This window comes from Buteo buteo, chromosome 12, assembly GCF_964188355.1.
Source record: "Buteo buteo chromosome 12, bButBut1.hap1.1, whole genome shotgun sequence".
NCBI classification, from domain to species: domain Eukaryota; kingdom Metazoa; phylum Chordata; class Aves; order Accipitriformes; family Accipitridae; genus Buteo; species Buteo buteo.
The window spans coordinates 3,521,634-3,544,279 of record NC_134182.1 but is presented as its reverse complement, the minus strand read 5'-3'; the positions used below and the strand labels follow the sequence as shown (position 1 = coordinate 3,544,279).

The 22,646-nt window shown below is 37.8% G+C and overlaps 1 protein-coding gene across 3 annotated transcripts in view; it reads right to left on the bottom strand.

The window, feature by feature from the left end:
* The window catches only part of NRXN1 (neurexin 1), a 718,668-nt gene that overhangs the window by 339,622 nt on the left and 356,400 nt on the right, over positions 1 to 22,646 (bottom strand). For all 3 annotated transcript variants that reach the window (XM_075042422.1, XM_075042423.1, XM_075042424.1), the window contains 2 exons: positions 17,286 to 17,459; positions 11,555 to 11,674 (listed from right to left, as the gene is read on the bottom strand). In XM_075042422.1, coding sequence (XP_074898523.1) covers positions 11,555 to 11,674; positions 17,286 to 17,459 — 294 coding nt within the window. The remainder of the gene's footprint in view (positions 1 to 11,554; positions 11,675 to 17,285; positions 17,460 to 22,646) is intronic.

Below are 22,646 nucleotides of genomic sequence, written 5' to 3'. Positions count from 1 at the left end.
GGATGGCTTTGTGCATGCACAGTAAATCTGACTTTTTTTTAGAATGCATCCAATTTACTACATGTGCAAAACACAAGTATACTCGTGCAGGGGTTCTGACGTTTCCCAAAAATACTGGATAACTGTTGTGTGTACGCCGTACAGCATACAACAGTGCAGGGGGGCTTTAATGACAAGTATACGTCTACAATACAGATAATGGTGAAAGACTAAGGAGGCCCTTCGGCTCCTTCTGATGCGCTGAAGGGTTGTGGTGCTTCTGATTCTCCTCGGGAGAGTTCTGGCCCAGAGTCAAAACCAGAGATATGAGTTGGCTATAAAACTAGTCCAAATATGTGACAGCCGCTATGATTACAGGTCATGAAGTTACAAGAAAAGGCTATTTTCAGTAAGCACCAAATAACATGAGTATTTAAAGGAAACAAATTAACATGAGCAAAGATATGACCATCTGCCACTTACAGAATCAGTGGTTAAAAACAACTTTCTGATGAAATTTTGACCAGACAGGAAAGCCAACCTACAGTTACTGCTGGACTGGAAGAAAATTCATGACCGTAATCAACCTGAGCCCAGGCTAACATGTTTTGGTGATCCAGAAGATGGGATAAAGAGGAAGAAAAGGAGAGCAGATAATATCTGTATCATATAAGTGATCAAACCCCCCATTTTTAGAGGCACTGAGTGCCTTCAGCTCCTATTTTTAGGGTCTCTGGATAGGAGGTAGTGGACCACCACAGCCGATACTTCTGAGCAGCATTAAGTTCCCAAACTCAAAGTACTCTGACCTCTCTGTGAAAGATTTAATATAATCCAAATATCAGAGTATTGATCTGATTAGAAGTTTTCTTAAGATTTACACTGTTTAAAAGGGAGAGAATTTTACAACAACAAACGTGCTATAGGGAGGACTTCTTTATGTGGTAAAGCAGACTCAGGACTTAAGATGATTTGCAAATGGTACCTGTAAATATTAATGCACTTAGACACTGAATACCGCATGTCATACATTTCAAGTGGTTTCTAGAATGTGGATGTTTACAGTGAAATGATGTGCTGCTTCATACGCCTGTTTTCAATTCAAAGTATGGCTTCATTACAAAGAGTGACAGCATAAAGCTTAGCAGCATGAAGATTCCTCCAGAATTAGCACCAAATTGACAAGCATCCTTAACACAGCCTTTAAATCGGGTTTGTGGGCACCAAACAGCTTCATGAGCATTAGCTGTTCTTCACCCTCTTTTCTACAGTTCCAACTTTTCGGTATACAAGCTGGGTATTGACCGCTTTTAACATGGAGCAGCTTTCCCCAGGCTGGGACTTCATTTTGCAGTTGCCTTCATTAAGCAACCAGACACTAAAACCTTGTAAAATTCCTTCAGTCCTAAGAGTACTGCTTCCATCAGTATTTTTTTTTATACTGTTATTACTGACTCTGTTACCGTCTTTCATAATTTCCTAAAATACCAAAGCAGAAAATAGCTATGAAGACTTCCAAACACAACATCAGTATACAGAATTCATAAGCCTAAGTCAAAATGACATACTGAAGGATCTTAAACATCACATGTGACATTGAGAGAATAAGAGTGCTTATGGATGTACATGCTAAGAAAAATATGGAAATGTCATTCAGATTAACTGCTGGTTAGGGGGAGCTGGCAGGCTCAAAGTGGTTAAAACCAGGTACGATATCCATCCTGTAGCATGGGAACAGGATCATGAGAGCTGCAAAGCTGTCTGTATAATGTGTCCTCCTCTGTGCCTTGCCATTACTCCAGTGCATGCTTCCATTCTCAGCTTCCAAGGAATCACGCAGATCTTTAATTTGGATTCCAGAACACCTTGGTTTACTCGTATAAGATTCAGGTCATTTTATTTACACTGCTTTTAAAAAAAAAGGTTTTCTTTGCCTCAATTTTCTGTAGCACCTGGCAAAAATGAACACACAGAAGGTCCGAAGATGGTATCAAGCTACCAACAAAGTCTTGTTTTGCAATGAATATAGGAGCTCTTCGTAGGTATGTAGTTACTTTGAATCTAACCCACCTATCTGTCAAGCCAGAATACATGCTGAGGAAGATCAGGTTGCCTTAGTAACCTGAGTCCAGTTGTGCAGACTGCAGAAAGACTGAATCATTTTATCTTTTTGAAGCACCATTGTGCATCATTGTGCCACTGTACTTAAATATCTTACACGTAAAATAGATATATATTACCAAACTCCCCATATACACTTTGAGCTATTCTCATGCTATGGGTTATTGAAGACACTGCTGGGGAAAGCTTTTTCTTCTTCTTTCTTACCATTTGCGACCCTTGCAGCTGTCATCTTCTAAAAAAACTAGCACTTACTCATTGCTCTTTTTGGGGGTTTGTTGGAGAGGAACAACTGACACCAATATGGAGCTAAACCTGCTCCAGCTGCGCCATGTATAGTGATTAATCCTGTTCAGAAAACTACTAGTTACCTAAAACTGATTTTAATATATGATATTGTTAGAATGTTCAGAGAAATCTGTGAGAAAGAAGAGTGACAGCACTCGTCCAGTATGCTTATTAATGTGAATAGCTTTTGACTACACAAATTTCAGGCCTGAATTGTACATACTATGCTATAAAATTGTAATAATTGAAAGTTCTAGAGAAAGGAGTCTAACGATACCCAACAGAACAATTTTAGTTCCATGAGAATATATTTAATTAACCCTTAATCATTTTCACCTTTATGACACTGGAAACACTTCTAGGATTTGATTTACAAAATTATTATGCCATTAATAAGAGAAAGATATTATTGACATACCAAAATCCAATTTAATTACTCCCTTGATTCCTCCAGAGGCAGAGAGAAGCTTGCAATTTTCTGACACTATGTTCCATTTTTAATATTGTGAAATAGAAAATACCTTCGAGTAGGCCAGAAATGTTGCATAACTGCTTCTATCTGAGCTACAAGCACAACTATAACAACATATTCTGGCTACCTTGAAAGTTCCTTTTTGGCTTTTTCTGTAGCAAGTATTCCACTTAAAACTTTACTTATTACTGCTTGTTAGAAATATTCTCACACGTAGAGCTTCTACAATCACTGTCAAACAACCTTCTATTCTTTTCAGTTTTTAAAGGGATAGCTTGTAATGTATTTAAGAAAATACTTAACTATTTTAGGCATTGATAGCTCACCTGGCTACTCCAGAATTTGGCTGTAAACAAGAAAAAAATTCTAAAACTTATTTTCAGACTGTCAACAAAAACAGTTACAAGTGCCTGTTAACTTACATAATTAATAGACTGATATATCTTAATGAAAGACCAAAACTTACATACTACAAAATCCACATGAAACAGAGGAGAAAAAAACTTAACAGAGCTGGGCCACTAAAACCTTGAAAAACTGTTGTCAGCTGTGCATCATGCTCCATAGTTCTGGCTGGAGCAACCTGTTCTCCCATATAACGCCACAGGAGCCTGACAGCTCAAGGTGCAGTCCATCCTGACTAGGATTCCAATAAAAACAAAAGTTAAAAAAAGTAATCTTGGCCCACAGCCACGGCTCACAGGCAACACATCTTGCTTTCCTTGCTCTTTTTACAGTTTTTCTGATTCTCCCAAACACCTCAACGTTTCTGCATTTTCAAGGCTGCCTGTGTGAAGTCCTACTTCCTTTGAAGTTTATACAAATTAGGCCACTGATATTTGTCACCAGAAATTCCAGATATTCATTATAGAGAGATATTGGATAAGATAGGCTGAACAAATTGAGATTTCTTCAATTAGTTCATTCCAGCAGCTTGCCCTGCATTGTAATTTTGTGTGCAGCTATCTTTATTTCTCCTGTGTACTGTGAGCCTCTGTGGCAAAATAATCATATGAAGTATTTAGACTGGTATGATATCAGGGACAGATTTTTTAATTCTCAGCTACTGAAGATGGAAATCAAATGTGTTTTAAAGTACTCTGAGGAATTTTCTATCCCTTTTCTTAATAGCAGGTTATACGTTCATTGGTAGCTAGCAACTGCAAAGTCTTAGCCAGGAATATGTATTTTGGAGAGTACTACTGAGTGGCTCTTATGGTTAGTTCAGCTTTCAGTCACTGGTTTAATTAAGTTTCTTCATTTCATATATAGCCTTCTCACAAAAGTAGCATTAAGACTGATCTTACACTAGGTGTCAAAAGGTCCAAAAGATGCAGTATCCAGTATCCATAACAGTCAAATCAATTAATAAATGTGAAAGAAATATATGCAGTAAATTGATTTAAATCCATCATTTGTGTAGTACTGGACTGATAATGTAAACAGAGATTATGTGAACATCACCCTCTGATTTGCATTCCAGAAGAAGGAAGACATCATGAGAGGAGAATCACTATCCATTATCAACACCATATGATACTTCAGAAGACTGTAAAAAGTCAGTGGTATGGATAAGAGAAAATAATAAATACTCCTATTTTTTATACACTAAATATAGTGTGTGATTTTTTTTTAATATATATATACATACACGACATTAAACACAAAACACCACAAACCTAAGGAAAGCCAAGTCTATACTTCTGTGTGCAATATTTAAATTACACCTCCTTGCATATGGATTATTACATAATTGCTAATTGCATGTTCACAAAGTATAAGACTCTTGTCTCATTCAGTGTGAGAATGCGCCTGTTTTGATCAGGATTCTGCAATGAAGAAGGCTGGTGTTTATAAACCCTCTCACTTATTGCAGAATTTGAATGCTGCCTCAATATTTAGGGGTTTTGTGGTTCAAAGTATAACCTCAATATTACTTAGTGCACTCTCCAAACACTACACTGAAGAGAGAATCATTCAGTTCCTCCTGGAATTTTTATAATGTCAAACACTCTAAAATCCAAATCTCTCATAAACTTTAACTAATGTATTTCTACAGTGTTTAGTTTCTACTATCCTCAGTAACAGCAAAAAGCATCCACCGTTCAGTGTGTTCAATGTGAAATAATTAGGATTTCATCTTCTGGAAACATATATGGTTCAGTCCCAATTTTGAGTGCACAGCATGGTTGCAAATCAGAACGCTGATTGTCAGCTTAGCAAAATATAACAAATACCCAAGTACTGAATCCACTGTCATTTCATAATACATGAGTTCCCCTTCATAAGTCTGTACTGGCTACACCTAATAACCTTCTTGTCCCTAATATGTTTGGAAATGGTTTCCAGGCAGATTTTTGCCATCACCTTTCCAGCAATCGAGGTGAGGCTAACCAGCCTGTAGTTTACTGGATCCTCCTTCCTGAAGACAGGAGAAACATTTACTTTTTTCTAGTTCTCAGGAACCACCCCCAATAACCACGACATTTCATAGATAATCAAGAGCAGCATTGCAATGACCTGTGACACTCGTGGATGCCTCCCATCAGGTCTCAGGAATTTGTATATGGCCGTTTTGTTTAGATATTCCCTGACCTGATCTTTCTCCGAGGTAAGTCCTCCTCCAGACTCTCCCACTGGTCTCAGGTACCTGGGATTACTGAAAGTGCTAAAGGTTAGTCTTACCAGTAAAGACCAAGGCAAAGAAAATCGAGTACCTCCATCTCTTCCATGTCCCTTGCCATGAGGTCCCCTCACCCCATTCAGCATCAGGTCCATATTTTCCTGCTCTTTCACCACTGGAAGGAGCCCTTCCTGTTACCCCTCCACATCCCCTGCCAGGTGAAACTCCAAGAGGGCTTTGGCTTTCCTAATCCCATCCCTGCATGCATGAACAGCATCTCTACATTCTTCCAGGGCCACCTGACCCTGCTTCCGCCTCTTGCACACTCCCTTTTGAGTTTTGTCAGAGGCTTCTCCTGCCTTTTGCCACTTTTGCTTGATTTTCTGTGTATGAGGTTGCATATGAGGGTTCTTCAGCTTCAAGGAAGTGATCCTTGAAAATCTACCAGTTCTCCTGGGCCCTATGGGATTCTTCCAAGAAGGTCCCTCAACAGGCCAAGGTCTGCTCTCTTGAAGTCCAGCTTTTTGTCTTGCTCCTACCTCTCAAGAACCTGAACTTCCTGACCGTCACAACCCTGATCCGCTTGTCCTTGCTTGTACGTATGAGATCTAGCAGTGTGCCTCTCTTCATTGGCTCCTTGATTACCTTGTGTCAGCAAGTAAATGCACTCCCGACATCTCCGAGATTGCTTGTGCCTCGGTCTGTTGCCTCTCTGGCAGGGAGTGGGGTAATTCAAATCCCCCATGAGGACTAGGTCTGTGAATACTAGGCTTCTTCAACTTGTGTGAAGAAGGCCTCATCTATTTATTCCTCCTTATCAAGCAGTTTTTAACAGATACACATCACACCATACTAGACATTGGTCTGCCCTCTAACCCTAACCCGTAAGTTCTCAGCTGGCTCATCACTTGTCCCTGGGCAGAGCTCCACACCGTTCCGTCACACTCAGTCCACTATTTCCTCACTTTCTTGGGAGTTCCCATCTCCGTTCTCCACCATTCCTAGTCCTGGCTCTCTCCTCACCAGGTTGGCCAGCTTGTGGCAAAGGTGCGTTTGACCCACCTTGGCAGGTGGATTCCATCTTTTCCTAGCAGGCCTTCCTTGAACTCCTTATCCAATCTCCAATTAAGTCGTCCCGATACACAACAATTATTATATTAACATCCAAACACATTTAAAATAAAATCTAACCATCACCACAGCTACAGTATTAGCTGAAAGGCAGTATCTTTATAATGCAGTCCAATATCAAGAAAATCAAACATGTTTTACGTGAACCCATTTTGTAATATTGACACAGTTTTCCATTTAAATGAGGGCTTTTGATTTTTCTTGGTAAAGAGTCAAAATAAAATAGGAGAACTTTTGTTACTCACAGTGGTAAAGAATGTCAAATTCCTAGTCAGAAGAGACTGTGTGGTGAAGTTCTAACCCTTCAGAAATGGATTTTAATGGAAGTGTTGACACAGTGTTAGCTATACCATCACAAGTACAACGCCAATACATTATTCCCTTATGGTAACAGTGTTCAAGCTGCCCTGTAATTTGGCACAGAACATTTCTATACTAATGTAATGTGACAATGTTATTATGTCTGCTATTTTCCATGCCATAATAGCAGTATTTGTTTCCACAAACATGCCATTACATTCACTAATATGGCTATATTTAAAGACTGCCCGAGTAAAAACAGATGTAAACTTATAGAAAGCAGATAATCTCTTAGAGATTTGTTTTGTTTTGCCAGAGTAATTTTCAACCCTACTCTTATAAAAATGCTGAATTCCCTGGGAGGATAGCTTTCACTACATAACCTGCTGTTAGAAATAGTTACGATGTTCATGATGTATTTTCTCTGAGGAGTTGCATGCAGCCATCCATTTGTAAGAACAGCCATTAACTGTCCTTTTAGTACAGTCTTCTATATAATCCCATTTTGTAGGAACAACTGCTACTGGTCTGCTTTACACTTACCAGTGTAACACTTCTGTCTATCACTTCTAAAGAGCACTGTCGCCCTGAATCTCCAAGTGTCATATCACATCAAAAGAGAAAATGATAATCTGTATAGCATCTTGGGGTCAAAACTTCCCCTGCCTTGTTTATCTTCCAGCAAATAGGAAACTGCAGCACACAGAATGTTCCCACTTGTGCCACCATAGAGGCTTAGAGGCACTCCATACTCACTGTAGTGGAGTACTGAGATTTGCGACTAAGCAAAACATTGGTGGACGTTGTGGGATGAACTGTGGGTGTTCCTGACTGCAGTTGTAAAACTGTAGCCTTACCCTTGGCTGGCCCAGGTCATTTTCAACAGAAAGTACATTTCCTAATCATCTCTTTCTCTCTAGCCGACACACAGAGGACACTCTTGGACTGGGAAACAACCAACCTGCCTCACATGGTGCTTATTTTGAGAGAACTTTTAAAAAAAAAATCTTCATTTTAAGCTGTGCACATTTTCACCTGGAATAATACACTGAACAGCAAGGAGTAATAATTTGCTGTTATAGGAAAGACTAAAGAAACTTCTTGCACGCTGTATTAGTAGAACATATTATAAAACTTTTCAAGAAACTATTTCTCTCATTATTTCCTCCAAACTCTCCGTTTTGGAAATTAAAGACAAGAATGATACACGTGAAACCTGTACATTGTAAAGCCTACGAACGATGCATGTCAAATCTTTGTGCACTGAGGTTTCTATGGGAAACATGCTGAAAGTATCAACCCAAATGCAGGAAGGTAATTTGTGCACACTTACACAAATTGCAGGTGATACAAAACTGGGAGGAGAGAAGATTGAGAGGTGTGATCCTTCCCCTCTGCTCAGCACCGCTGAGATGCATCTGGAGCACTACCTCCTACTGCTGGGCTTCCCAGTGGAAGAGCAAGATGAGCATACTGGGATAAGTCCAGCAAAGGGCCACAAAGGTGATTAAGGGCTTGAAGGATCTCTCACATGAAGAGAGGGACTGTTCAACCTGGAGAAGCGAAGGCTCAGTGGGGATCCTACCAATGGTTTAAAATACCCGATGGGTGGGAGTAAAGAAGACAGATTCTTCTGAGTGGTGCCCCGTGACAGGACAAGGGGTAATAGGCACAAACTGAAATACGTGAAATCTCATTTAAATATAAGGAAAATGTTTATACTGTGAGGGCTACTGAGCAGTAGCACAGGTTGCCAGAGAGGTTGTGGAGTCTCCATCCTTGGAGATACTCAAAACCCAAATGGACACAGACCTGGACAAGCTGTACCAACTGACTCTGCTCTGAGCAGAGGGGTTGGACTAGATGATCTCCACAGGTCCCCTCTCACTTCAGCCATCTTGTCACTCTGAAATTTCTACTCAAATATATTCCCTGAGAACCGGTGGAACAAAATAAGGGAGGTGTGGTGGGTTAATCCTGGCTGAGGCCCCACTCCCCCTGCTCTGACCTTGGCGTTCCCTCGGCTGTTTGACACTCTTTTTGTCCCCCCTTCCTTCATCTGTCCAGCGTTTTGGTAAGAATGGCGTACTTTCTAAGCATGTTTTCACAGATGTGCCACCAGCTTGGCCGAGGGACTGAGCCGTGGCCGGTGGTGGTTCCGTTGGAGCTGGCCATGCCCGGCATGGGGCAGTCTTGGCCCCTCCTCACCGAGGCCACCCTGCAGCCCCCCACTGCCAACATCTGGACACGGACATCCAATACAGTCTCCATAAACCGGCTACTTTTAACTGTTTCACTTATGACCCCTATGTCTACCTATGAGATTTGGATGTCCTGAATACTCCATTTTACATAAAACAGTACATTCAAATGTAAAGTAAGCCAAGGACCTGCCTGTGTAGCAATACTGGGTTGGATTTTGGGTTCCGTCAACCAGCATTGCTCCCTCCATGTGCGATCTGCAACAGAAACCTGCTTGCACACACCGCTCAGGAGCATGCCTACATCCTTCTGAGGGGATGTGGTTTTCAGCAACAAGAGGCGCTATTCCAGACCTGTCCTGAGATAATCTTTCATCATGTGAAGAGAATTTGTCTTACTTCAGTGCTGCAGAAGTTTAGCCTGTGGTGTGCAGCCTATACAAGTTACTTAAAACTGTAGTAACATTTCATCGTTCCTCTTCCCAAACACAGCAGAGAACAGTCTAGGAGCATCTAGATGACACTGAGATTACAACACCATTTCTCATCCTTTCCCTCACACATACCATTATGAAAAATCTCTCTCGTTAGATTTGCTTTGCAGATTTTTGGTATCTGAACTAATCTGAGGAGCCAAGATAAAGCAGAAACCAAACTTACTATATATACACCAGACTCTGTATTCTATTACAAAACATCCATATCTAGGATAAATTTATATTTCATGTTTGTGAAAGAAGAACATTAAAAAAAAATTATCTGGGGAAAAAAAAGTGGATTTGGCAGCCATGTACTAAAGGTACTCCTTTACCATCATCAGAAATAATATATTGAGAATTATCTGATTGTGTGCAATGTAGTCCATAACGTTACCATACAAATGACCCTTCACAGATAAATATCTTTTTTACGTAAATTCATCAGGTCACCAAATTTATGCAAGAGCTGTCACTTGAAGAAATAATTCATAGAATATTCCAGGTCCAGACATCAGTTACTATAAGACAAATTTATAAACAGAGTTTTTCCTTTGTTAGATGTGGAATATATAACTTCTTATTCATAGTTTCAGTTACTTTTTGAAGAACTCAAAGATCACAGAAGAACAGAAATAACAACTTAAAAGTAAAATAGAAACAAATAATTTTCTCCTGTAGCAGATAGGGGGACTGAAATCTTTAAAAATAAATGTTTAGCAATATGACTAATCACTCACATTGCTGGGAAGGGCAAACTCATATACATAAAGTAAACCCAAAACTTTGCTCAAATTATCAAAAGTTTTTTGATACCACATTTCATTTCTACCATGAGAGCAACTGCAGAGAAACAGACTGAGATGAGTCCCTTTCATAGTTTTCAAACATGGTCAAGAGTAGAAAAGTGGAACTTTCACGAGACTAATTAATGTAGCTTTTACACATAATTCATTTTCTAGCCTTGTGCTAGATACAATTTGAGCCAAAAGCTTTTCAGATTATAATTATCGTGTTATTTCAGGGTTTGTCCAAGAAGGTACACCTTGCTGTAGAGTGGGAACCAGAACAAGACATAAAAATCCAAAATGCTTGACGGTTATATCAACACTTTCTACCATCAGTCATTCATTCAGATAAATGTATACAAATAGAAATGAAAATGCTTAGCCTTACAGAAATTCCCTCTTCATATGGATATAAAAATGTGCAACATTTGGATATTTCAAATGGGATGAGTTAAAAAGAAAACTCAGTAGCTCGCTTTAATCAGTTACCGTGGATCATTATGGCTCTTGCATTACTATTCTACTTTCACTTCTGCATAATTCTATTTAGATCAATAAGGCTAGATTGGAATAAAACTAGATTATGACACTGGTGAATCAGGCCCCTTATTTTTGACACATTTAAGCTTTTCCTGAAAGACCAGATGGTTGGTGTATGTTATGTAGTTTTATTCAGATGAAATTTAAAAGAACTAAAATACTCAGCATGCTTTTATTATTGGCATGCTTAGTGTGTCACCTAAAGAAATCTACAAAGGGAGATAATGAGCCTTGTCAACTGTTTCACAGTAATTATAGCCCTCATGATATAATGCTACAAAATTACAATATAGCTTAAGATAATAAAATGTAAAAGGTTTTTTCAGTCGGGAAAAAACCCCATTTGTAACATTTATGCAGAAAAGGGATTATTTCAAACAGGTAACCATCAGTATATTAGACATGCAATCAAGTGTAATAAAGCCAAATTCTGTCCACGTTTGAAACTGCACATTGTCCAAAATTTATACTGTATATTTTAGCTATGTTCTTCCCACAAGCCTCACAGATTTTCACAGGGTTTGCCAGTTCATTTAAATATCTAATATGAAAATAACATAAAGCTTCAGACACTTGCTTCAAATATTGCCTTCAAGCTCTCAAGCATTCAGATCAGCATTTTTTAGCGTACTTACGGTCATTGCATAATGGTCCACTAAAGGAGGTCATACTACAGTCACAACTGAATCCATCCCACTGCTGTAAGCACACTCCCTGGTTTGCACATGAATCCTCTTGGCACGTTGTGCTGGGGCCTGATGAGAACATACAAAAAAGGACTTGCACTTTGTCTTCCACAGAAAGGTATTTCTCGCTGGATCACATTAACTAGCTGCCAACATCTCAAATCAAATGAGCAAAGAGTTACCAAGTCAAATGCACATAAACTTGCTTATTTTGAAGCAGCATGTAATATTAAAAGGGTGCTTTTGCTTTAGTTTTAAAGATTGATGTGTCAAGCACACAAGAACGAACAAACTGAAGCAGAGTTATTCCAGGTCCAGTAGGAACGGTAACTTTGTCGCAAGTTATTTGTTAATCTCGTGTCAGACCATTAACTGGCTAAATGTTTTCTAAAAACTTTATTATTTTTTCCTGTAAATACATTTCAAACAGCAAAGCCAGATGCCACAGAAAGCAAAGCTCTGGGAGATGAAAGTGAAGACTGGAAAATAAAATTCAAAACAAAATAAAAAAGAAATAATAAAATGAGACTACGCTATACAATGCTTTTAATCCCACAAATTATTTTAAATGATTTAGGTCTGAAATTAAGAGGAGTTTGGGATTCTTTGGCAGGAATGTTGGCAAGTACTGATTCACATGCTTCGGGGATCCCATGCAGGTTCCTTTTTCATGGGGAAATGCAGAAAATCAGACTAATGAACTGGCATGCCAAAATGTGACATATGCATGAAAACAAAGCTACTCTATTGCTAGAGAATCATAACTAGACTACTGAAATATAAAGAAATTTGAAAAGGAATGATCAAAGCACTAAAAGCAATCACTATACAAACATATTCAAGACTGAAAGCCTTTATGCAAGCTAGGCTGGAAAATGAAGTTTCATGTAGCCCATTGTTTTAGAGGTGTGAAAGACAAAATCTGAAACAAAATAATACACTTTAGTTCTGAAATGTACAGAGCGTTTATTGCAGAAATCCAACTGTGCATTGGGGGTTTCAGTCTTGTTTAATACACATAGGGCTATCTACCTTGCAAATCAGCTTTCATCAATGCAACTTTGTCAGCAAAATAAAAAAGCAAAATATATTAAATGTTAGTAAGCAATATTGAAATGGCAGCAAACACAGAAAAAAAACATTCAGAGTAAAGTGCATGCTGCTGTTAAAGAGAGAAAGAAATGCCATATAATGCAAACAAATTAATGCTAATAGCCATAAATCTTCAGGCAAGCCAAAATAAGAAAGCAGTAATTTGCCAGTATTTTACTACAAATATAATGGTTAATTGAGCTGATGACATGTAATGAAGGAAAATTAAAAGTTGGGGTTTTTTCTTCCTTGGATAGATATGAATGCATTAGCAGAGTAAATGCATGGCTGAATCCTGACTAGCCATTTGTCATGTTCAGATACACTGAATTCAAAAATAATTAGCACCGTCATCCTCTGTGGTCTTTCTTTTTTCTAGCCCTTTCTTCATGACTGGTGAATGAAGACCGAAATACAGACCGTGAACTACAGATTACTATGAGCTCTCACACACATTTCACTCTGACTCCTGACGCTACAAGGAAAAATTTGGTTCTGGGATTATAAAATGGTCCCAAATTGTTTTGGAGAAGACACATCAATATCCATTTGAAATTCCCAGTGCTAGCCATCGATAACAGGGCAAAACTGGTCCAAAGATTATATAAATAGCCTAAATCATCCTGTAGAGAGAAATCCACTTAACCCTTCTTTCATATTCTGACTCCTTCAAACATCTCAGTGTGGGATTTTCTTTTGAGTTACTGGTATTTTAGAAAAATCCATATCAATGTGATTTAAGACAGTTCAATGGCCTCTTGCTTTAAATGAGGCCGTGCTCGAGCACACCTCTGAACCAGGGTGATTGAGAACAAGGGCATTGTATGCTGCTTCCCTGTTTGGGCAAAACTATTAACTGTCCTATTTTCTCCTGTTCTAATAATAATAATAATAATAATAATAATAATAATAATAATCTACCTATAACTGATTCACTGCAATAGGTAGACATAGGACAGTGATTTCCTTTTCTTTGGAGTTTTGAGCCCAGAAGTTTAAACATTTGGGCATTACATCACCCTCTCTTGAGCTGGGGATTATAATGACAGAATCCCGTAGCTGACAAGACAAGACACATTTTTTTCTCACCAGATTCTGCTACTCAGAAACTTTACAAAGATGAAGTGAAAATATCTGTAGGTGTTTAAATGTTATATATTCATGCATTTATTTACACTTTAGTTATGCAATGTTAAATTTCCTCATCTTTGCAAAAGTAGAGCAAAAGTCACAAGGACTTAAAAGTACATAAACTGCAGGACCCTGTAGGCACATTAAAAAGTGCATGTTAAAACACACATATTTGGAAAAAATACAGTTATGATCTAGTTAAAAAGCAGGGTATTTTACTTTTTATGAAATTGATTCTTAGCACTTTTGGCTTATCTATAGTAGTAATTATTCAAAATTGCCATCAAGACTAGCTTACATGTAAGAATTTCTTTTAATAAAAAGTAGGCTTTTTTTTTTTTTTAAAAGAGCAGAGGAGGACTGTTTAATGTCAGTAAATACTATAATATCTACCATAACAGGTTCATATTTTCCTATATATATTACAGAACTAAGCTATTTAAAAAAAATACTGTAATATGCTCTTCTCAAGTACTCACATTTTGATTCACATTCAATTTAAATATTCTAATTTATTCAGTCTTCACTGCAGACTTTTTAATTGAGGACGTACATGTTATATATCACACAAAAAGCATTATTAAGTAGCATGTTCAATGTGTACTGCGTATTGCAAAAACAAATTCCATATTTCACCACCAAGAATCTTCACGTATGTTAATACTTTGAAACTTTTCATATAGTACATTTAATATGCAAATCATAATATATATGCACGTGCACGCACACAGTGCATTTTCCTCCTAAATATATTAAAACTATGTTTTTATCATTCTGTAATTTCTATAATACTGCTTTATTCAAAGTGTGTTAAGAAAGTACAATGGATTTGACTGGAGAAAACCAGGTTGGACACTTACAACCTGGCTCTGGGGTTTGCTGTTAACAATTTGAAGAGCTAATTAGCATATTTATGTTTCTAGCTGTTAGTAGTTTCTGTTCTAGCCATTGAAAATTTGTCAACAAGGTAGATTCAGCCAAGTGTAAATTATATTCAGTGCTCAATGATAAAGAACAGAGATACCTGTCTGCCTGTGGCTGAAACTTTGAAATGCAAGCCTTACAACTTGCCACACCAATCCCACGTGCGGGTTTGCAAAAAATGTTTCAAAGAACGAACTTTTAACATGCACTTATGACAGTAAAGTTATTGAGAAATATCACTACTTAAAGAACAAAATCCTAACAGAAAATTAACTGGCTTCACAGTTTGACAGAAGAGAGAAAAAGAGCTTTCACCCCACTTTGGTTTTTTGTTTGTGTGTTTTGGGGTTTTTTTTTTTTTTTTTTTAATACCAGAAAGGTGGGGAATTCAATCCCATAAGAGTCTGAAGAACATCAAATCCAGGTGCCTCACTTCTCAGGAAAGATTTTGCAGCAGGCTGATGACTTAACAAAGGGCATACATCCACCGGTACAGCTAGGTGTCTTTTGGATCGAGAGTAGCAGCGACTAATACTTATTGTTTTGAAATTACTTCTGCTGCTGTGTCCCGAGCTCTTTGGAATCGACATCTCGGAGGACTTACAGAGCTTACGCATCCCCTTGCAGCATGAGATAGATGCGAAACTGCTCAGTTCCGTAAGAATGGAGACAGTCCCGTCTGCACACAGCAGCAGAGCTACAGGCAGCTTGAGGCATACAAGAGACTGCTAGGAGGCAACTGCAAGTGACTTAAATCGTATTTTAGGTGTGAGAATGGTTTTTTTTGTACATCTGATCCGTGATCTGCAGACAAGAGACTGACAGATGGGTCAGACAGGAAGACTTGAAGTAAACAGGTGAGATGGAAGAGTTAACTTGCAAGGGTTAAGCAGAAAAGTCAGAAGGGAATATTTCATTCCACGCTGTTAAAGATTTCCTTTTGTGGGCAAAAGACTTTTGATGAGGCAGTTCTGCGGGAGCCAGGCAGCACATCTGGTTTGACCATTTTGCTTGCGTCAGATGCTTTTGGTGTCAGAAAAAGCTGACTCTCCACCAAAAAGGACAGTATTTGTATGGCCTTTATTAAATTGTTGGTAGCTTTATTAAATTCACTGATAGCTGAGTTGTGCCACTAGTTTAAAAGGTGAACATGCAGTCTAGGCCTGTAGCAATATTTCTTTGAAGTACATAAAATTCATTTAGGAAATTACATAATTTCAAAAGAAGCTATGAAATGCATAATGGAATTAAGGCATACTTTGACTCTCTGAAGGGATGGTGCAGGCGTGGAACTTGCTAACGTCATTGAGAAAGCAGAATCTGATTTTCCAAACTCAGTGACAAACTAATTTATACATAGTTTTCCATTCCTGATAGAAATAAATAGACACTAAAGCTACAGAATATTAAGTTGTGAGTTTTACATATTTCTATGTGCTATCAATAGAATTTATACTGTTAACTAAAGGTAGCGGGTAAAGAACAAGAAATTTCCACCTGTATGAACATACTGTACGCAAATAGGAGACAAGATTTATCCACCAGAAAGCTTTATCTCATGAAGCTTGCGGAAACCCCCCAGCTCAGCTTGGATTTTTTACAGTGTCTATTTGCAAACTTAACAAACTTGATATCAAAATCATCAAGTTTCCAACTTGAAATTCTACAGTGTCATTTACACATTTTTCTGTCCAGAGAAGAATGGCATTTGAGAGAGGGAAGAACACATAAAATTGAACATAGACACAAAATTCAGAATTATGTGAATAATATATATATATGCAGGGACACAGAATCGATTTAAGTTATTCCATAAATCATAGTAAAAATAACGTGGGATTAAATGACAGCTGGAAAAATAGCTTGAGATTGACACCCCTGAATTAGAAATACACCTCTTCTAATTCTGTCCTCACTTAAATTCCGTGATATTCCAGATGAGTCAATAAAGACATAAAAAATGTGAGATAAAACATATTTGGCTGTTACTGATTTCAGATAGGAAGGCTCATGACAATATAAATCTCAGGGGTGAGAAAAATAAAGAAGATGGAAGATTGATCTTAAACAGTTTCATAAATTAGCCTTGAATTAATCAACTCAATGTTTGCTTTAAAAATGGAATTCATTAGCTAATGTCTCAGCATTAGCTAATGCCTAAGTGAAGATATAAAGATATAAAGGACTTCATTGAAACTAATTGTTATTGTTTCTATCATTAATTAAAATACATCAGAAGTAAATGAAAAACATGCAAAATATCTTGCCACTGGAGAAGGATAGAACCTATATTAAACATTTAAGAAGTTAACTCATGTTCTCAGATCAATCTCTGTGCTGTAGGGCAGGCACACACTTGTCTCCATAATACTAAAAAAAAAATGCAGTCTTTATATAAGAAAGGGTCAAACAAGGTCAATTAGAAGCAGGTAAAATATAGTGTCTCCACATATGGAGTGTACATATCAACAAAACTCTGCAGGATTTGCACAATACTTTCACTATGCTATAAAAAAATCAGCATATTTAATACCTTCACATCCTCTTTCTATTTGCCCATTGCAGAAGAGAGCATCTGAGATAAGATCAGGGAGCCGTCCATTCAAGTCAACTGATGCAAGGCAGCCTTGGAATCCCTCTTTTGCATGCACCAGTTTTGGCAAGGACTTATACATTTCTTTGGCCACTCCTCCAATATACAAATCACCTGTTAAGGAGAAATAAATATTAGATACAGAAAAAAACCCTGTAGAATAAAACTGTAGAATCTTTGACCTGTTTGATCGTCTGGCCTTTTTGTGCTGAATGACAGATGTATCACAAAAATAAATGTAGACCAAAAAACTGAGAGCATATATGATGTGAAAAGACATCGCAGGACCATATTTTTTCAAATGCATATGTAGACTTCACATCTGTATGACTAATTACTTAGAAGTAACTGGACATGTTATTTATGTGCCAACTTATATAGACAGGAGAAATTTCACAGATGAGGATTCAGTCACAGAATCTCCATCTAGAAACACATCTAGCACTGATGCACGTTGTTAGCACACTCAGGGAATGTGACCACAGATCGTCTCGATTATGGATCCAGCACACTGACATTTATGGCAATAAGCGGAGCACCAAGATCCACTTGATGGCCACACATCCAAAACAATCCATTTAAAAGCACTCCAAGAAATAAAGGGTTTAGGGACACATCTAAGGAGAAACTTAGGGATACCATTGTTAAGCGGTGAAATAACTGATTCTTCCCACCAAGATTCATACCCTGTGTCAGTCACATGGGAACAGGGGGAAATAGATGCCTTAAAAATGGCAATCTGCACACTGAGCAAACACAATTTTATTGCCAAAAATAATTCTGACGACAGACACCTATTATAAACAGCTCCCTTTGACGAACCTCAGGCAACTTACTCGGGACTGAAAGCTAGTGCTTTGCTTCCTTTGAGTAATTCATAGCTCTGAGACTTACTTTGAAAGGACATAACTATAACTTTTCTCTTAAACAGCGAGGGGAAGACGCTTTTTTGTTTTAAAACAATTCAGGCTGTGCCTTTCTTTCACGTGTTAGGTGTCTCTGGCGGGCAGAAGAGTGATCTTTCAAACCAACGCAACCCACCTCCCTAAAGTGTGCCTGAAGTGTCAGACTATAGGTTTAACTAGGTGCTTTCCATACCTGCAGCCGAAGACATGCTGCAGAAAAGAATCTGAGCTTTGCTTGTCCAAAGAGGCGAAGCATGCTCAGCGTGACCACAGCCCTAGCTAAAAGCCTTCAGTCCTTCTCCCGGCAGGCAAGATGTGCTTGATTCCTTCAGTCATAGACAGAAAGGAATAAAACTGTGGTTTCCTACATCTTGCATGAGTTTATTGTCCTGCTCTGTTATCCTCTGACTCAGAAAAAGCAGCCGGCTTTGCAAGCTAGGTGTGAGTGCTCTGAGCTTGCTCTACAGGCAAGCCCCTTTGGGCACACGGCAAGAGGACCAACCGTCTGAGCTTCTGAGAAGCATTGAACCTGTTTGAAGGAAGGTGCTTATGGGAGCATCTGACTCTCAAGCATCACCCAGGAACAAATTTCTTACTCTACCTACTCATTAAATCCTCACTGATGACGTGTTTTGTGCTAGCGTACATTTTCAACAGACTATCTGAATGTACATTGTAATCTACGTTGTGCTTTCCAGTTTGTCCCCCAGCTTGGGTGATTTTGGAGCCTAGGCCACGGGATGTAGCAAAGAGTGTTTCTGCATCACCTCAAATGCAAAATTGTTCATTTCCTAAGTGTTTACCGAGCTTTGTAGGCAGATTTAACAGCGACAGAACTCAGAATGTACTAGCTATCACCGCTACCCCATGTGGCTAATTTTAATCTCCCTCTTATCGGTATAAGCCTCAGTCACACCTTTTCCTGGTTCTCCTGACATACTCGCCTGTTCACAAGGGAGCACAATTTAGTGCTGTTTGTAATGGTTTACAGTTTGCCTGCAAGGAAATGGCCTGAAACAAACAAATGTCTATCAGACTGTGAAAAATTTTGAGTCACTACATACCAGCCTTAAAACTCAACTGTATTTGAATTAGTGAAATAGAGATAAAAAGCTTAGGACCATGCATATTATTAATCTCATAAGCCACGGAACCAAAAGTATTAGCAACCTTTATACCACCGTATACTAAGAAACCTCAAGCTTTTTCCATTTTCCGTAAATAATTTCAAAAGTAAGGTATTGCTTTCCTCTAGAGCTTTGAGGTACAGTATAAATCTCAGAAGCATGATATTAGACATAACAGAATAAAATATGGTGATCCATATGTTCCCACAAATGGGCTGTAATTCATTCACAGCAGAAAAACTTCTGTATTTCTCAATCAGCTGAACTAGAAACAAAGTAAAAACTCTTGCCTCATGATAAAGGTTCTTCATCTTTTTCTCAGGTGGAACATCTAGAAAGTGAAACCCTTCAAAAGCGAAGTTCTGTGCTTTCAGTGATTGTCAGCTCAGACTGAGAGGTAATTCATCTCAATTGATTCCAATGGACTTAAAAGAGGGAAACCTTCAGAGAACAATACCCAGAAAATGACTCCTATGCTAAAAAGGTTAAACCTGGTCTATTGTGCATGACACGTGCAACCTCTTTTTAAACCTCCCAACATGTATACTGTCCAAATAACCATTTTTATTCTGTGATTGGTTAAACCTTTAAACCAGCAAACTTTCAGATTGATCCCCTGCTAATTCCCAAGATCCATCCCTCAAACATATTGAGATTACTATATACAGTCATATAGCAACAGTTAGTTATGATGAATTGCTAGTAGAAGTCCAGGTCAGTGTGCCAGCGTATGAACCTGAACCCAGAATATTTGCTCCTGAAAACAAAGTCTGGAATATTTTCAACTAGGTATCATATGCACAGAAGTACGATACATTAAGTTGAGTCTAAATAAACTGCAACTCTACTTAGAGTTCCTTAGGACTATTGATAATTAGAACTGATTATTATATGCTATTGAAGATACAGTTTCCACAAACAAAGACATGTTCTGGGTAGTATTTTAACTTTGCTGATGTTCAAAATAACTTGAGTTAGCTGCTTTGCGCTAGCTAACACATTACACTAATACATGTCATATGTATTGAGCAGCCATACTGACTATAAGAGTTCACCTTTTATAAAGTATATACAAGTATTTTTTATGACTATGGGCTACACCTTTCCCAGATTTAATATCAAATATGGTTTGAGTTTGCTGCTGATGGCATAAACCCACACTTTCTCTCAGAGACAAAATTTTATTAATGGATAGGCTCTGGAATTAATACTCAGATTTTTAATTTTAAAAGTTATTTAATTTTTTTCACTTGGTTGTTTTTTTTATATCTGCCATCACAAATGTTTTACATAGCTACTTTTATTTCAGTTAATCAGATGCTTCATTCTCACATTCTTCTCAGTGAAGAAGTAGTTTCCTACAAAACTCAATCCATTAGAAATTCAGATGAGACAGAATTGCAGAAAACGTTGTTAATGAAAATATTTGTATATTGAAAGTGCATTAGCAGAGGTTCAGAAAAGATAAAGCTTGTCTCTATTCCCACTAAAAAAGATCAGAGAAATCAACACAGTATGATAAAAATTCTCAGGTTTGCTCCTGTTTTTCTGCTTCTTAAGTAAGTACAGCTTTACTACTGGAAACGTTACACGCTCTAAACCAGGATTAATCCCCTGTTATGTATCTGCCTACTTACCCTTATGAATTACAGGTAAGGTATTTCATTAACTGAGGTATCACAGTTCATCAGATCAATACTATGAGATCATGACACTATCTAAACTAGCTGCAGCCTAAATGCAATGCTATCACAACACTGCTACCACTGAAAATGTGTGACCATTTCAGGAGTTGTGCGCTATGGAAAATGCAATTCTTCTATTTCTTCCTTTCAACAGATTCACATTTTTTAGATACATATAGAAAGGGATATACTTGTATTACAGTGCTAAGCATAGTTTCTGGAACTAAAGTATAGCTATTACCTGTCATGCATGTACTTTCTTCTGAAGTTTATTTTGATTTTTAAATGTGTTCCTGAAAAAGTCTCTGGGTTTTTTTCATAACCATCCTGACTACTTAATTTAAAGAGGAAAATAACCAAATCATATAAAATATATCAACTGGCATAAACAAAGGAGCAGGTAATAAAGAAATAGGTGAGGGAATAGAGTGCTCCAAGATTTTGATTTGATCTCTGAAGAAACTTCAAATAAAGCACTTGAGAGCACACAGTACTTAATCTCACAACTCTCTTCTTACTTATATTAAGAGTCAGTACACAGAGTTATCCCCTTTTATTTAGAGAGGGAGGATTTTTTTCCTCTCTTTTTTTTTTTGGTATCAGAAAAATGAAGTATGCTACAGTGTTTCTCACTGGCTTGTTCATTGTAGGCCAGAGGAATCAACTGGGAGGCAGCACTTTCAGAGCTATGCCTATAAATCACAGCAATAATAGTACTGGTCAGTTATATCCTAAGCACTGACAAAGAGTTGAGTTTAGTGGGTTTGATTTATGTCTTTTACAGGTAATGCAGATCTTCATTTATTCCAACAGGAGCTTTCCTATTTACACCTGTGTATCTCTTCTCTGACTTACAGCTGATTTGTGCTTTGAGGAACAAGTGAATTTAACACAGAAACAAACTGCTAGCTAATAAATGAACCCAAGTTCTCAATGTATTAATTACTGGAATCACACTTATGAAAAAAATGCACAAACGCCACACAACAGTGAGTCACACACAACTGTTGGTGAAACAAATACTGCCAAATCCTTCTGTAATAACTCATCCTTTTTTTATCCCAAGTCTCTATATTTCTTCAAAATAAGAACTTTGCAAATGCTAAACCAAAGAAATGTAAAATAAAAATTGAAGATGCTGTTCTATTTATTTCTTTGCTGAATAAGTAGCAGAAGTATCTTATTATTTGGCACTACTGACATGGTTAGGAGGTCACCTCATAGACTTTCCTCCTTTCCTAATTCATGTCGACACCCAAGAATTCTTATGTGATACGTGCTGGTGGAAAAAAACTATTCACTTAATGACTACCATTGTTTTCAGGCACGAGTAGAGAGAAAATTATTATCCATGTGTTTATAATGGTAACAGCAACATGTAAAAACTGCTCAGGGAACCAGTAGTTTAACCAGGATATAGTTAGGTTTCTTTACTCTCCAAAATTTGTATGTTTTGTTGTACATATCTGGTGTTCATTTCCTGAGCACCATTCTTGACAAGAAATAAACACCATTCATTCAAATATAGTTCGAAGTATGAATGAAAACAAAGACAAAATAAAACAGTAGAAGGAATCGTGGGTT